The sequence below is a fragment of the Argopecten irradians genome, chromosome 13, assembly GCF_041381155.1.
Source record: "Argopecten irradians isolate NY chromosome 13, Ai_NY, whole genome shotgun sequence".
NCBI classification, from domain to species: domain Eukaryota; kingdom Metazoa; phylum Mollusca; class Bivalvia; order Pectinida; family Pectinidae; genus Argopecten; species Argopecten irradians.
Genome location: NC_091146.1, coordinates 29,346,996 through 29,364,308, shown reverse-complemented (window position 1 = coordinate 29,364,308; position 17,313 = coordinate 29,346,996). Strand labels below are relative to the sequence as shown.

Sequence of the window (17,313 nt, the reverse complement as noted above, 5' to 3'; positions counted from 1 at the left end):
TAATGGGAATTAACATTTGGTTTGATTAGTTTACCAACAGTAAGAACTATTAATGACCGTTTAACCGTTTAGACAGCGGAAGAAAGCCGGAGCATCCAGAGACAAAAATCACCGACCAGCGGTCCGTAACTGGCAACCGCCCTACATGGGATTCGAACTAGCAACACAGAGGCGGACATCCTTAATAATATAGGGGTTAATATCTGACGCTATATCCACCCCTGGACTATCTCACGTGTTTGTATGGTGACAGGTTGTATTTTAAGTACGATAACAATGTGAGTTTTAATTTATATATAGGTATATCCACAGTGGGATAATCCGACTGCTTTTGCCACGTTCAATATCACCAGTCTCTTTTGAGGCGTGAGTTCGAATCCCACCGCGCGCAGCCATCGTATTTCAAAGTTGATAACGTGCCGAGGTCGGGGCACGACCCCACCAAGAACAGGCAGCTACTGGAGTTGCTTCTCAGTGTTCTCATTTTTCCCATAAAAATATACGAAAGTTTATGTGTTTATAGCATTAAGATTATCTCAAATATAGAAATATAAAAATGTACTTATACAAATGTATAATAATGTATACTATATATTTATTATAATATATTCTTTATAAGTATAAGCCTCAAATCTCCGCCTATATCTCATGTCAAAAGTGAAATAATTAGTTAGATAAAATGTTATATGTTATATACAAAAAATGCATTTAATTTTGCATGTCATACCTTAAATTTGAATGATATATGTATGACCTCTTGTTATAAATCTGCATGATAGACAATGCGGTTTAAATGTCCATATCCATGTATCGTGACTCCAATTTCAAACTTCAGACTCTATCCTTTTTCACATACATAACATGCAAACGCATTAACATCCTTGATACACACATTTTTCATTATCATGCATTTTGTATTTTCAGATTCTAAGTACGAAGTATTTACAGTTATAATTTTGCATTGTCAGTAAAGGAAACTTTCAATGAGTTAAACATACACGATGCATTTAACATTTCATGAATGTGGACAAACTTTAACCCTTATAACTATACAAAGTTTCCTTTAATACAGTGCCGTAGTTGGTGATATCCATTAATTCATTAAACTTCAGTAAATTTTTTGTCTGTTCCGGAAAGATGTAAAATATGTCCTACATCTAGATAGTTATAGGCATCAGTCTATAACATTTAGTCTAAATATTAGACTCATATAAGTGTATATATGTATAAATAAACTAATTAAGCTTGTCGGCTCGGAATAGAGCGAATGTTTGCATGGTTTTTACAGAGACCCGGAGTACCTCTAGAATGTTTATAGGCAGGTGGGTGAACTCTTAACATCTCACGTCAGATTAGGGAAACGATAAGTCAAGTATATTACAACTTAGCCAGTGTTCTGTCAACTTATATTAACAGTGATTTAGACATTAAAACAGACTACGGCATTGTCAGTAGAGGAAACCAGAATTAAAACAGTGAACAGATCCGTTCGGCAATAATCGTAACTTCGAGGAAATGAGAGTGATTTTTTTATTGATATATTAAATACCGATTTTAACGAGCATATTCATTAGCTTCTGTTATTATCTTATAACGTGAAAAATGACGTCGTCGTTTTTAACGCCCTCACTGATTGGCTGAAATGACGGAACAATATGATTCCATAGACGAAATATAAGGTTACATTAAAGGCCCAATATCTGTATCTTCTTTATATTTTCATGATTTAGAAGAATGTTGAAAAAAATCCTGTTGTAAATCATGCAGAGACAGGACTAAATCGAAGTCAAGATGAGCGATTATGATTCGGAATATTTTGATAAAAATCAATTAAATATTAACATCGCTAGATGGGTCCCACTTAGTCAAACAAGCCGAAGTTAGCCGACATTGTTACGTCGTTGCCGAGAACGTCATGTAACCATCGTAACTACGTAACGTCTGTCCGAACTCTTCCGAAAACGGGTCATGAACTTTCCGAACAGATCCGTTCGGCAATAATCGTAACTTCTATGGCGACCAGTTTAAAATGAAGGCATATTTACATGTATCGACTTTCAACAACTTCTGTACCAAAGTTATTAAAAAAGCATTATAACTATTTTTTATTATATCTTAATTTCAACTACATCTACAAATACTGACAATATTGGAGTCGAATTTAACTTGAATTTTTACTGATAGTTACGTATAGTGTGGCTTTAATATTTATGGAGATTAAATACAAATATCGGATTTTACTCTAAATAAACCGAATACAGATTGATTATAAACACTTGTTTACAAGCGGCACGCCCTAAGTAACCTTATGTTTTAGTTGTTTTTATGACGATGATGATGATGATGATGATGATAATTGATGATGATGATGATTACGATGATGATGATGAATTAATATTATTATATGATGATGCTGATATGATGTTGATGAAAGATGAAATGAAGAAATATGATGATGATGATAATTGATGATGATGATGATGATGATAATGATGATGATGAATTAATATTATTATATGATGATGAAGATATGATGTTGATGAAAGATGAAATGAAGAAATATGATGATGATGATGATTGTGACGAATGAATGATTGATGAAATTTATCTTCTATGAACATATATTTTCCATAAAATACCATTCACACCTTTCACATGCACGTGATTGCTGGCCATAGTCATGTTGAAAGGGAGAGAACTCTGACAGATTGTTCCATTGATTTTTAACCTGATCTTTTTGTCGAGAAAACAAAAGTAATTTAAGAGATTTTGTATTTCTAAACAAAAATAAGGAATGAACTAACGCCTGTTGAAGTGATACAGATAATACAAATATAGACTTTAAGTATGAAATTGGAAATGTCCTATTTTACTCGTAATATAGATAAATGATCCTACTTGTCAACACGTTTACAAACCATTTTCTTGCGAACGAGACACAAACAAAAATGTACATATATTTAAAAGATGCTCCACCGCCGACAGAGGATACACATTACCCATCATTTGAACAATAAGTGATGTTTAAACGTGTATATATGTGTTAAATTAGCACAAGATTACATAAAAAATATTTTGTATTTGATACATGCGCAATCAGTACTTCATTCCATATGGGCCATAATATCATGGATTTTTTTTTCGGGACGCAATTAATTTTTTTCTTATGTTTTTATCTTGAAGTAAAATATGAAGCTCAAACGTAGTAATGGTGTAAAGTAATTTACTTTTGTAACCGAAGAAAAATACTAATTCGTCTGCTCCTGTTTTTGATAGAGAATATATTCTGTTTGTCAGCGGTGATGATCTTTAAGTTCACTGTCAAGTGGATCAGTCTATTAAATTAAATGTGTGCCAGAATAAAGGCCTACCAGTTAACTCTACAGGACAAGCATGGCTACTCCGGATCCGCTATAAAAAATATAATTTTCCGGTTTTTCTCTCTCCGTGTTCGGGACCCTCTCTTTTAGGTTTATACACTAGCAACGAGATGAATGCACCTAGCCAACGTACTTCCAGGTTATTATCGGTAAGTTGTTATCAAACGTTTGTCAGATATTGACATACTGTCAATAATAAGGATACATATAAAGATCATTCGGAAGACTAAGGTAGGCAACACGACATGTGTAAACAAATGTCAAATATTGAAATAGGACAACCCGGAAGGCGTCGAGAATAATACTATACTGAAGTTGTCCTGGTCTGATTATTTTAGTTTGATTGTCTGATGATATACCTACTTTCTGTATAAATAATATTTAACGTGTGAAAATAAACCTCTGTATCTAGTAACATCAAATGTGATATGCTGATATGAAGGTCTTAATCTCGGCTGTGTACTTTACAAATCGAAAGCGAAAGTAGATCTATGTTCTGCGAAACAACGGTATTACCATAAGTAAAGGGAAGTAAATCCTATTAAAATTACTAACCATGTTAGTGTCAGCGAGTACATGTGACCCAGATTTAGTAACCAAACTTTTTATATTTAGGATATCATATGGTTATAAAAAATGTAGCTTACACATTTTACTTGCTTCACTATATAACTTTTGAATTTTAACAGTATAAATTACAATAATTAACAATAAATGGAAACGGATTAATATAGGTCTTATATCATAAAACTCGTTTCCGAATCCAATTCACGTGTCTGATTCGCAAATTGTATAATATGAATTGTGTATGGATGAATGAAAAAAAGTCTATATTAATAATAAACAAAAACCCACATAATTTTGGAGAGCTGCCGGGGCCGGTTTCTCTATGGTAAGCCCTATCTGAACATAGCCTCTCACAGGAGGTCACTCTATCAACTTTTGTCATCGCATTCAACTTACTCATTAATCATCTACATACCCTTTCACACATTATACTCAACAGATATTATTGTGTTTATATCTGATTTTTTTGCTCCCCCTCCACGCTTTTTTGAAATCAAAGATAATATTATCCATGCTGCTTAATGAAACTGACAAGTTTTCCGTGTAATATACAAAATACGGCTATATACTGTCAGTATACTTGGGCAAGTGTGTAATATCCAATGCACATACCCCTAAAAACAAAATTTATTTGGACATTTCGGTTAAAACTAAACTTTAACGCATACAGTTCCATAAATACAAATATTTTGTTTGGGCATCTTCCATGTACAAACCATGTCTACATACAATAGGTTAGCTAGCTAGAGTTACAGTTACATTCCTCCAATCCGGGAAACTAGGGAAATTCCATACAAACGATGTTGAAATAAATTTCAAAGTAATTTCACTGTACTAGGAAGAAACGATTTTTCAAGTAGCACTAGGAGACAACTCGGTGATTCATAATCATAATTATTTCTTAAATATGCTCCACCGCTGACAAATGGTATTTTTTCACTATCTAAAACAGAATTTAGTATTTTTCTTCAGTTACAAAAGTTACTTAATTTACACAATTATCACCATTGAAAAGTTTTAGTTTCTAATTTTACTTCAAGTTAAAAGTATGAAAAATGATTAATTGCATCCCGAAAAAAATCCGCGGTACTATATCCTATATGGAATGAAGTACTGATTACGCATGCACCAAAGGCAAAATAAATTATTTTATATTATTTTCTGTGTTAATTAGACATATATATACATGATTAAACACCAATTATTGTTCAAATTATGAGTATCATTTATGCTCTGTCGGCGGTGGGGCATCTTTAAAGATGCTCCACCGCTGACACATGGTATTTTTTTTCAAAAAACAGGAGCAGACGATTGAGTATTTTTCTTAAGTTACAAAAGTTACTTATTTTACACTATAACCACCTTTGAAAAGTTTGAGCTTCTCATTTTACTTCAAGTTAAAAATGTGAAAAAATCCCGAAAAAATTCCGTTGCACTATATCCTATATGGAATAAAGTACTGATTACGCATGCACCAAAGGCAAAACAATTTTTTTTTATATTATTATGTTTTGTTAACTAGACATAAATAAATTATACAATTATCGACCTATTTTCAGGTGGATACGGTGACTTATCAACCCGAGTAAGTGATATATCCCGAGGCCGGAGGCCGAGGGTTATATCATTTTCGAGGGTTGATAACTCACCGTATCCACCTGAAAATAGGTCGATAACTGTTTTATTATATGACACTTACATGATATTAACCCGGCTCTTCAAAAAGACTTTAAAATCTACAAAAAACAAGATGATATTTGCAAACTTTCTGTTTACAAAAGCAATTACATGTAGTATATGGTAAATATCCAAATGCTTCTTGCTAACGGTTTAGACTGGTAGAACTGGAATATTGTATCAACTGCAGCCCGTCTGGCATTCTTGAACGTTTTCCATAAATTGAAGTTTTCAGTTGTCACCGTTGATCGCAGTAAACTTGCTGCCTTCCGCCATATATGTTGCCGACTATAATATTGTCGTCACAATAGATTATCCCGACGTCATTGAATGAGGGAAACTCCTGTTACGCTATATTTGGTACGACTTGACGTCAAAAGTGATTATGACGTCACATTTCAAGGGAGTTTTCCTCGATCTATTTTTGACACAGGTTACTGGACTCGCGAGAGGTATCTGGACTGAGTCCAGTAACCTCGCGTGCTTTTTGCCGCCGATTTCGGGGTTGATATCGCAGTTGATGAATACTTCTGAGAAACGTATTGGCCAATCAAAATGCAGCAAAAGCACCAGTCATATAATAAACACGATTAAACACCAATTATTGTTCAAATGATGAATATCATTTATGCTCTGTCGGCGGTGGAGCATATTTAAGTTATAAATGGTGTTTTAATACATTTTATAAAAAAATGATATTTTTGTCTGCATAGTTGTTCAGATAATGCGTCATATCCAGTTACCACATATAATAAATTTCTGTGAAAGAGGTTATGGCATCTTCTAATTACTTTCCATATCTTTGCTATACTTTCTTTTCAAATTCATAAATTTATGAAAGATAGCTATTACACAAGAACTACAACACATTGTACAATATAGAAATACTTGATCAAATATGTGGATAATGACAATGAAAAAGAAAATACGCAATTTTTAGAACAAAAGATATCCCAGAATTATGTAGATTAAAATCAACATGATGTTGTTGAATTTTGATTGATAAACAATGTACATGTAAATGAAACAAATGTTAGAGGGAAAATATTAATGAGACACTATACTTCAATTTTTCAGATTTTTGAATAGTCAGAAAAAAGATGGCGGAAGGTGGGCTTTTACAGGAATACAGCAATGGCGACACTTCTCTTCCGTCCTGTCGTCTACTCGACTGCCCTATTTGTCTGGAGCAGATGCATCAGCCGAAGTCTCTTCCTTGTTTACATTCCTTCTGTGAGGGATGCCTCGGTACCTACATCGTCACAGACTTATCAGGTGACATGGCGGCCGCGACCTCCTTCCCCTGTCCTGTTTGTAGGAAGATCACATCACCAGTCGATCCCTCTGAGAGTAAGGAGACCTGGGCACGGCAGTTTCCGACCAACAACCTCGTTCAGAATTTTGCAACGCTCACGAAGAAGACGGATACTTCATCGTATTGTGGTCCTTGCAAGAGAAAGAAAAACATGTTGACTCCAGCGAAGTTCTTTTGCCGAACAACTAGCATGCTGTTTTGTGAGGTTTGTAAAGAAAACTTCTATGATCTCGTCCATGAAAATTGTGATATTGTTTCTATCACAGATGGAAATTATGAAGTATTACAAAACCAACGTGTTCATACATGTTCAACACACAACGAGAAGATGGACTGGTACTGCGAAGATCATAAATTTATCGGATGCAGTGCATGTATCATCACAGAACACCGACAGTGTGACACGGTAAAGACTGTCACAGAGTATTTTGAAAAGCAGCAGAACAGTTCGCATTTTGACCACGTAGAAAATGCCCTGGGACAGGCTTTCAATAATATGAAACTAATGAAGAAATCGTTTGACGATAAGGATGACGCCATGCAACAATGTCAAGAAAACGATTTAAAGAGTATTTCCGATCTTCGGCAAAAAATTATCTCTTATCTCGACCAAAAGCAAGACGAGTTAACGCAGGAACTAATATCAAAGTATAAAGCCGAGAAAGCTAAGGTTGATATCTTCAGACAAAAGTGTAGTAGATTGATGGCTGCCATTCAGAACACAAAGGACGCGTCACGGACAGCAGCGCAAAGAGTGGATCACATCGAGATGATACAACTGTTTCATCGCGGCCAGACAGAGATCGGGGCGTATAATGATCTGATTGACGACATTTCCTCTTCTACGTCACTCTCTATGAAACATGATATCGACACAAACCTCGCCACAATCGACCAATCCAGCCCGCTGTCCCTCGGACGAATCGTTGTGGAGGAACAACCATGCAGCCTTCCTGACGGCGTTGACCGATATAAGAAACCATACCACGTCCTCAAATAGTCGCGTCACGAAAGTAAGGACACTGTTAATAAAGGTTCCGACTGATAAGTATAATTGTACTGCTCAAGGAGTTCTGTTGATGCAGAACAGAAATATTGTGATAAGTGATTATCAAAACGATTGTCTGAAATTATTCTCGTCCGAGGGAAAGTGTTTGGATGTTCTGAACATTGGTGGCTGGCCTCATGATTTGTGTTTAATGAACGATAGAAAAGTAGCTGTAGCTGTAACTAACACTCAGGTGGGTATACATGTAGTGAATGTACACCAATCCACTCTGACCCTATCAAATGTTATAAAGACACCACATGACTGTTATGGCATATCTTTCATAGATGGAAAATTCATGGTGAGTACACCAAAATATATTTACAGAGTTGGAATGGATGGGAAGGCTGAAAAGGTTCACAGTTTAGCAAACAATTGCCACCACCTTGTCTCCTGCCCGGTCAGAAACCTCACATTTGCAAGCATTTTCACGTCAAAAGATGCCATTGTGACAAAGCTCTCTAGCAGTGGACAGACTTGTGTTATGGAGGTCGGAGTAGTCGACGGTGGGATGGGAATAGACGTCGACCGCGACGGGAATCTGTACGTCTGTGGGCAAAAGTCAAAGAATGTGGTACAGATATCTGCGTGGGAACTCGCATTTCCATCCTTTAATAACTGACAACATTATTTTACTACTACAGACAAGTTACAAAAATGCATGATTTAAAATATACAGCTAATTTGTATTTTCAGTAGTTTTTTGGCAGACGAACCATAACATTAGAATCATCAGATACGCCACAGCTTAATGTTTTGTTCTGAATAGAATTGAGACTTTAAATGTGGCAGTTTAAATAACTCAGCAACAATAGCCTGTTTAGTGATATTTTTATTCGAATGAGACCCAACAAAATCTGCACCATAAAATGGGGTTGTATATTATTTTCAGATTTCTGAAGATGACATAGATGACCTCGTAAACACTAGCGACATCGAGATACTAAAGGCATTGTTAAAAGGAGGATTGGAAGTTAAACGAGTAAGCTCTTTCTCTACAATTTTCTGACATAGACCACTGACAAAAGGTGGTTATTGAACTCTTCCTAATAGATAAAATATCTCATGAGAAATTTCTATAAAATCGCTTGCAGACCTCAACATTAGTTGTCAGCTGCATTCAGTGGTCATTATTTGGAGGATGAATTTTAGCAGGACAAGAGGAAATTCAACATACTGTTCCATGTCGAATTTGACGTTCCATAAATAATGTATTCATTCTCCCATAATTCGCAACTGAAATAAGTATTTAGCGAACATGTCTGACTTTTAGATCCAATATACTTTAATAATCATATTCATTTTCAGCCTTTTGTGATTTAAATCGATATATTTATATATTATAAAAGTTACTTTCTTTTCTTGTGTCATTCAATGATATATCTTTTTTGTTACTTGGTCAGCCTTGTGGTAGATAAGTTTGATAATTGTAGTCAAGAAATAATAACATTTTTTTTTTAATATTTTTAGTTAAGAATTTAATAACAGTAGTCAGCGAAATCGTATTTATGACTTCCAAAACCTGCGATATAATCATGGCTGATTCTGTTTTTCAGATTCCTGACCCTGTTATAGATAGACTCGTACATACTGACGACGTCGAAATGCTTAATGTTTTTGGTAGAACGTGGATTGGTACTAAAACGGGTAAGCAATCGGGTTTAGTTTGATTTCCGCCTGGGCTACATATATCTATTACATCGAAACAACACATGAACTTGTCTCATAAAAGTGTAAATGTCATGATCCAGAACAAAATAAAATAGCTTAATCAATTACCTACGATGTTTCCAGTAGTATTATTTTTCTATATTCTATTGCATTAAATATTTTACATATAACAACTTGTATATAGTCATCACTCCCTTACTTATCATCGGGGAAAGTTAATATGTCAAATGCAGCATATTTTATATACAGATAAATAGACAAAAATTTAAAAAAAAAAAAAAAATATAATGTTTTCATGCCAAATTTTTGTAATGTTCAGCTTCCTCGAGATACCGTAACAAAAGTAACGCATTATGCCAAGGAATAAGTAAAGTTCGGGATTAAAAAATTCGTGAACACTATCTTGGTAAGTGAAATGAAGAAGGCAAACATGATTCCTAGAATAGGTTATGTTTGTATCATGAATAACAGTTCGTTTCTAATCAATACCATATGTTACTTGTCAATTACAGGTTTGTCATACCTGTTATATCTTTAAGCAACCGTCAATTGGCCAACTGATTTTAAGTATTTGAATTTTTTTGTTCTATGATGGTTATAATAATCAACTATTGATACACACAAGTAAGCCAAATCATAACGTTTTCCTTTTATGAATATTTGTAATATACAATTGATTATGCTCGGCTTTTGTTTTGGTCATGAAATCAGGAACAATTCGTCAGAATTAACACGCTGTATCGTAACACATTGCACAGATACAGTCATTGATATTAATATAAAAAAGTGGATTATACGAGATTTAAATCAGACTTAAAGACCTAATCGCTATGTGGGTTTATCATATTAAGTTTCTTTTCAAATAAATGTGCTTAATTATGTCAAAATATACATTTCTCAGTCTCCTGGCTATTATATATGGACCCATTTTAACAGACAGGAACACGATTTGGTAACTGAAAAGGGTTTGATAGACATATAATTAGATCAAAGTAAAGGTAGCACTCATTTACTAGCACGCCATGCGGAACCACTAACTAAATAGTAATTCATAGTTCTGTGCACTCATTAGATACCAACTAAATATTCAGTCTTATTATCCATATATGAGCGTGTGTTTTGGTGTTACGGTGTGTCTGTGTGTGTGTGTGTGTGTGTGTGTGTGTGTCTGTGTGTGTAACTTTACGTATGGAACCGATTTTAAAGGATTAATATCTCCATATCCAAGAATATGTATGGTGTGTTCTCTTTCTGGTCCCAAAATATGTCAAACATCCTGTTTTGGTTGTTATCAAAAACGTATATATAACAAAATAGTGATAAAAATCAACAAAATCACAAACTGACATTGGCTATTCCTTTCAGGACACTCGAACTGACGAAGACAGCGAACGACATCCAGATGGAAATATCACAACTAAACGCATGGATGGTAAAGCTACATATTGCATACATTGTTTAAATTATCGGGTTTATTAAAACTATAAATTTTAACGAACGTTATTTTTTCTCGTCGTTTTTATCTAGTTAATGCTATTATATTGTATCATTATAAATTCACGGTGTAGCTTTTACATATTTTCATGGAATATTTAGAGGTTATTATATGCCAATTTTTGTATCGGGCACTCGGGCTGTTATGACGGCTGAAAAAGGTTACGATATAAAAATGGTCATATCAAAAGTTATCATTCTAACAATAAAAAACTTATATAGCATATATTACAGTATACTAATACAGAATGTACAGCTGAATGAACAATTTTCGATACACATATTAAGCAAAATTAATCGTCTCTTTTTAATGACAGAAGCAAATCATTGATTTTATTTGTATCCGAAATTGTTCCTATTTGTGTTATAAATTGGTGTATATGAATGGCGATGCTTTGTTTTCGGGAATGAGGACAATACTAGCTTGATCTAATACTATCTGCAAGAAAAAGTCTCCAGTCATATCATAATCAACTGTCTAATTATGATATCTGTGATCTTTAATAATCAATACGTGTATCCAATTGGTTTAAACGAGCTATTTTGAAATTGAAACTGAATCGAAGTGGCAGATTCCAGAATGACCACTCTCCATGACGTGATATAAGCCCGGGCTGATATCAAATTATGACGTCATAACTTGGTATCAGCCCAGGCGCTGATATGACGGCGCAGACAGTGCTAGTATCATACGGACAAAGTGTGTTCATTCCCAAAGAAAAAAAGTGATAGATATAAGGAATATTTGACTATTGTAGGTGCAAAACAAGTTGCAACAGTTGTTCAAGAAAACGACATGGAAGCGTTCATGTCGTTAAAAGACACTTTCGTCGCAGCGTATCCACTTGGGGAATCTTCATGGTACCTGTTACATATAGTTGCTGTATATGGAACGGCAGAAATGGTTGATTGTATTCAGAGATGGACAAGGATCGACTGGGATAGACAACATACTATCCATGAAGACATATTCGAAAAGACATCGGGATATACTAAAGTCAAGGAAGCGACAGCGTTATACTTAGCAAGTTGCCTAGACAGAACAGATATAGTACGATCGTTAGTCAAACTTGCCGGAGAAGATAGCATTAGGTCATGTTTACAAGGATTGACATTTAGCATTGAAATGGAGCATGTCTTCATGCTTCAACTAGCTGATAGACTCCGACAAAAACATGCTGAACTGAAGCCAACCATCGTCCCAGGTTATCGGCACGAAGATAACGGTACTCAATCACGGGTGTTCATTGTATACTCGGTGTATGTCGTTCATGGTAATGACTATGACTTCAATGGACTTGGACTAGTGAAGCTAAGAAATCCGTATATTATGAAAAGAACGAACTGTGGGGCACTTGCAAGTGAAACAGGCGTGGAAACTGAGGATGCAGAGACTGAACCAGATGCAGATAAAGAATTATCGAATGCACATGTCGAGAAGTCACCAAATGACGATGCAAATTCATCAGAGGAAGGTGTAGAGGGGTTATCAAATGAAGACGCAAAAAGAGTTACAGAGGCAATACAAGCACATCGTGATTGTCTCTGGCAATCACATAGTAATTTGAACATCATTACGGGAAGACGAGTGAAAAGGAATCTAAATGGATTCAATATCCATGAAGCGTGTGTTGTCCTGTATTGTAGCACTAAGGGCGTTATCCCGTTGGGGGAAAATGTGTTTCCAAGGACACTATCCATAAAAAATGGTGACTATGTCAATGTAGTTATCCGCGAAGGTTTCTTTGATTTTGGTGGTTATGCAACTGCGTCAGGAACGAGTCATCATAGTTATCTCAAAATGGGATGTGACATTGGACGGTCGACACCCCAGTTTGACACCAGAGGAAGAAGTATCCTTAATAGTGGTGGAACACTTGGTCCCTTCGTGCGATTCAACAATGATCTTGGATTTCTCTCTTGCGCACATGTATTGTTTGATATTCCATCGCATTCAAATTCTATAGATTTCACAGCAGCATTTCCCATGGTTCAAGTAGTCCAGCCATCAATGAATTCAACTGCTTCTGTCAATTCCAAAGAATGTGGTGTGGTAGAGAGGGCTGTATTCGATCCATCACGTACAGTAAGCATTGACGCCACTGTTGTGAAGATAACAGACCAATCCAGAAAACCCGCTGCAGGTCGATTTTCGAATGAACGACCCAGTACCTATGTAGACGCAGGTATAGATTACTCGTTACTTTTCTATTAATGGTGCATATCGATTTGTTGATAAATTGACATAATGGTGACACTACAAAAAGACAGACTTGTAATATTTCTTTAAATGCGTAGATTTACACAGCTTTCCTTAACGTTATATGTGATATAGCTGGGCAAAAAGTTTGATATGATATTCTTCCTTCTGTATTGTGTTGAGGAAGGTGTGGTGAATTAAGCTGTGAAAACCATTTACGAACGATCAGGAAACAATAGACATCTTAAATTTTGATAGAGTTTATGTACATTCATGTAGTATAATAACCGATACCAAAACAAGATAGCCAACATGCACCGATCTTTTTATCACCCGCTTTCTCCGAAACGGGGGATATTACTTTAGGTTTGTCTGTCTGTCTGTCTTTTTGTCCGTCTGTCTGTAACACTTCGTTTCCTTGCAATAACTGCAACAAATGTAAACCGATTTTCTTCAAACTTGGTGACAAGATTAAATGCTTTAAGGACCCAGCCAAGTTTGATCGCGACTTTCAACGGACCTTATCTAGCGGAGTTATGGCCCTTTCCTTAAATAAAAAAGTCAGTTTCTGTCACATCCGTACAATAACTGTTACAGTAATAAATATTAACTGATTTTCTTCAAACTTGGTAACAAGGTTGAATGCCTAAAGTGCCTGGCCAGGTTCGATCAACTCTTTCAAGCAGATGTTATTTATCAGTGTAATGGCCCTTTAATTTACTACTTCCTTTTTCTGCGGTTTCTGTGTAATAACTAACACATGTTAAAACTGACATTGTTAAAACTTGGTAACAAAGTTAAATGTCTTAAGGGCTCGGCCAAGTTCGATCGCCACTTGCACCGGATCTTATTTAACAGATCTATGGCCCTTTGATTAAATGAAAAAAGTTATTTTCTGCCATTTCCCTGCTATAATTCTAATAGATATTAGCCGATTTTTGTCTTGGTAACAAGATCAAATGCCTTAAGGGCTTGGCTTACTTCGATTGCCACTTTTGATATGTAGTGGAGTTATGACCCTTTGATGTACTTAAAACGTAATTTTCTGTCATTCACTGTGCAATAATTGTAACAAATGTAAACCGATTTTCTTAAAAGTTAGTATTGAAGTTAAATACCTCAAGAGCTCAGGCAAGATTAATAGTCACTTTCACCGGATATTATTTTACACATCTTACTGCCGAATAAGACTTCAGTTTATTTTTTTTTCATTTTTCAACCAAGGCTAAACCTAACCTCAATAGTGTTTACCTACAATATGGGAAATTCAACGAATTTGATTATTCACACTTGAGGTTTGCTATCGTGTGCCTAATTACACTTAATGCATTTTGGAACCAATTCGAATATGAAATTGGCAAACAAACATATATCTATTTTTTATTTTGAAAACTGAAAAAAGTTCTTGCGATTGATTAGAAAGAGATTAATCTCAAATATCATTTAATGGTCCCCCTTAGTGCTTGATACCCACATAACAAGATTCAAAATGGGCGACACACATCCAGCTTGGATTTAAAGAAATGCTTTTGGTTTGGTTGACTTCCTAGTGTTGCGTCATAAAAACAGCGAGGGTCATTTAAGGACCTACTTGGCATGATTGTGGAGTGAATTGGAGTACATAGAGAAAAAATCACCGTCCAGAAGTCACTACCTGGCAACTGCTGTTTATCTCTATATCTAAGAAAATTCTATACAGAAGTTTTTAAGACTTCATAAGATTTATTTTAGAATATACTGAGGTTCTCTCTTAATAAAGTTAATTTGAAATGAAGGCTCACCTATTCCATATACACTCAAACCTGCCTATACAGACCCACTAAAGGGACGAGCAGACATGGTTCTTTTACTGCCAACTTGTCTTTATACCTAGGTTTTATTAATAGCCATTTAGGATCCATACAAGTGACCATATAAGCGAGTTGTCTATATAAGGATTAACTTGAATATATTTTTTATGTTATGGAGATATAACACAAAAATCTGAGTGTACTCTAAATAAACCGCGAAGCGGTTTATGATGAGAGTACACTCAGATTTTTGTGTTATATCTCCATAACATAAAAAATATATTCAAATTAATCCTTATAATTCAATTTACTAAAGATAATCTCTTCAATATTCAAAATTCATTTTGGGACTCTTTTGTCTATGAAATCATTACGCCGTCATCTCAGCCAATCAGAAGCAACGTTATAAACGGCGACGCCATTTTTTCCTTTATGGGCTGATAAAGTAAATATTTAAGCCAATGAAAATGCTCGTAACAAGCAAAATTGAATTATATATATATAAGCCTAAAGGTGGTTACTAAGATCAGGTTTGATGTATATACATGTAGTATATCACAACGTGGTTGAATTAGAAATAAACTTCTGACATATGACAATCTGATTTTATTTAATATTATGTTTCGCTGACTTTTATTGTAAATAATGCGTTATTTTTTTTCACGATTACACAAATGCGACACAGATTTAATACTGTTCCGTGGATGCATATAAATATATACTTATTCTTTCATTATTAGTACATTATTTCTCCACAGGATTTAAGGAACTTCCAGAATACAACAACGGATCTATGTTATCCAGAAATCAACTCAATGGACTGCCTTCCAAACCAAATGTAGTGAAATTCGGAAGCAGAACTGACGTTACTAAGGGGGCGTTGGGTGTGGTCGGTGCTGATGTACGGCCCTATTCTAAAGCACTTGGTTTTGGAGATAGTGCTGGAAAGATAAGGATGGAAAATCAGTATTTGGTCACAGGTATCCATCCGAGTACTGACTTCTTCGATGGAGGTGATTCCGGTTCTGCGGTATTTTGTCAAGACAATAATGGACAATTGGTATGTGTCGGAATGGCAATCGGACATTGTATCTTGAATGACTATCCATATAAAGCTGGAATTGTAACACCAATCGATGCAATACTCCAGACACTGGGTCCCAATTTCAAACTAGCCACCTTTCCATAAGTAAATGATGATAGGATCTAAGAGAGACATTATTTAATTTTACGGTATAGCCAAGTATTCAACAAACTTTTGGTTGCAACTGTTTTTAATTGGCGATCATTTTCATAAAATGTTATAGTCATCTAACATAAATTAAGATATTTGGAGATACACAAGAGAAGGCTTCGGTTTCAAAGAAATTAAATAATATTTTGAAGCCGCAATATAACTAAGATTATCGCACATCATTGTAGAAAACTAATGAAAAACAATGTTTTCTGTGTTAATGTCAATGTTCAGAATTATAATTGACACAATGTTGAAATGAAAAGTCAAATTGCAGTCACCTCTTTTTTCTTTCGTGATGCGTTTGATTATTGGTATGACCCATCACATCCATACAATGATACTTGTAATCTCATATCATAAATTTGTGTATGACTCATAATATTGTCAATTACTATTCGTTAACTTGTGTATGACCCATAATATTGACATTCGTATGTTTATAATGCTTTACATATGTAATTTACTTTCGTATCAAATTTTAATAGATTTTATAAATCGTCGGTAGGGAACGCCCCAACCAATTCCATAATCTTCATCGCGATGCATAATGACAATTTGTACAAAACATGTGTGTATCCTGATAATTTTTTTTTTATCCTTAACCCATTTGCTTTATGTTAAAAAGTGCCTTGTAAACCTGATATATTTCTGGGTGTTGATACAAGTTTTGTTTGTATCTGGTGAATAGTTTTATGTATACAATGGTATTGGTGAATAGTTTTATGTATACAATGGTATTGATTGAAAGATTATTTTGATAGATCGTTTACACATCTGTTTATATATACATCATTCTCACTGACGAAAAATTACCGTTATGCAGTATTTTTAAGAAACGTTGAAAAACAAATAAAAACTGAGATGCCAATGCAACAAAACTTCCTCATTAACGTCACGTAACATAATTTCGCTTTTGTATAGATTTCTGTAGAAT

The 17,313-nt window shown here is 34.9% G+C and overlaps 1 protein-coding gene and 1 pseudogene across 2 annotated transcripts; both read left to right on the top strand.

Annotated features, from left to right (window-relative positions):
- Positions 1-3,453: 3,453 nt before the first annotated feature.
- On the top strand, positions 3,454-8,609 carry LOC138305786 (E3 ubiquitin/ISG15 ligase TRIM25-like; annotated as a pseudogene).
- A 269-nt stretch (positions 8,610-8,878) lies between these two features.
- LOC138306079 (uncharacterized) lies at positions 8,879-16,963 on the top strand. 2 transcript variants are annotated; one of them, XM_069246433.1, is made up of 6 exons: positions 8,892-8,969; positions 9,544-9,634; positions 9,978-10,064; positions 11,024-11,090; positions 11,911-13,338; positions 15,901-16,963. In XM_069246433.1, the coding sequence occupies exons 4-6, from the start codon at positions 11,084-11,086 to the stop codon at positions 16,329-16,331; spliced, it is 1,866 nt and encodes a 621-aa protein (XP_069102534.1). In that variant the 5' UTR covers positions 8,892-8,969; positions 9,544-9,634; positions 9,978-10,064; positions 11,024-11,083; the 3' UTR covers positions 16,332-16,963. The 2 variants fall into 2 exon arrangements, with proteins under 2 accessions (XP_069102533.1, XP_069102534.1); XM_069246432.1 differs by lacking the exon at positions 9,978-10,064 and having other exon boundaries at positions 8,879-8,969.
- The last annotated feature ends 350 nt before the right edge of the window (positions 16,964-17,313 follow it).

Excerpts from the sequence above, each read along its gene's own strand:
- LOC138306079 (XM_069246432.1), top strand. The coding sequence starts at position 9,599 with ATGTTTTTGGTAGAACGTGGATTGGTACTAAAACGG. Across the intron at positions 11,091-11,910 it reads CACAACTAAACGCATGGATG|GTGCAAAACAAGTTGCAACA; the intron begins GTAAAGCTACAT and ends TGACTATTGTAG. Across the intron at positions 13,339-15,900 it reads CAGTACCTATGTAGACGCAG|GATTTAAGGAACTTCCAGAA; the intron begins GTATAGATTACT and ends ATTTCTCCACAG.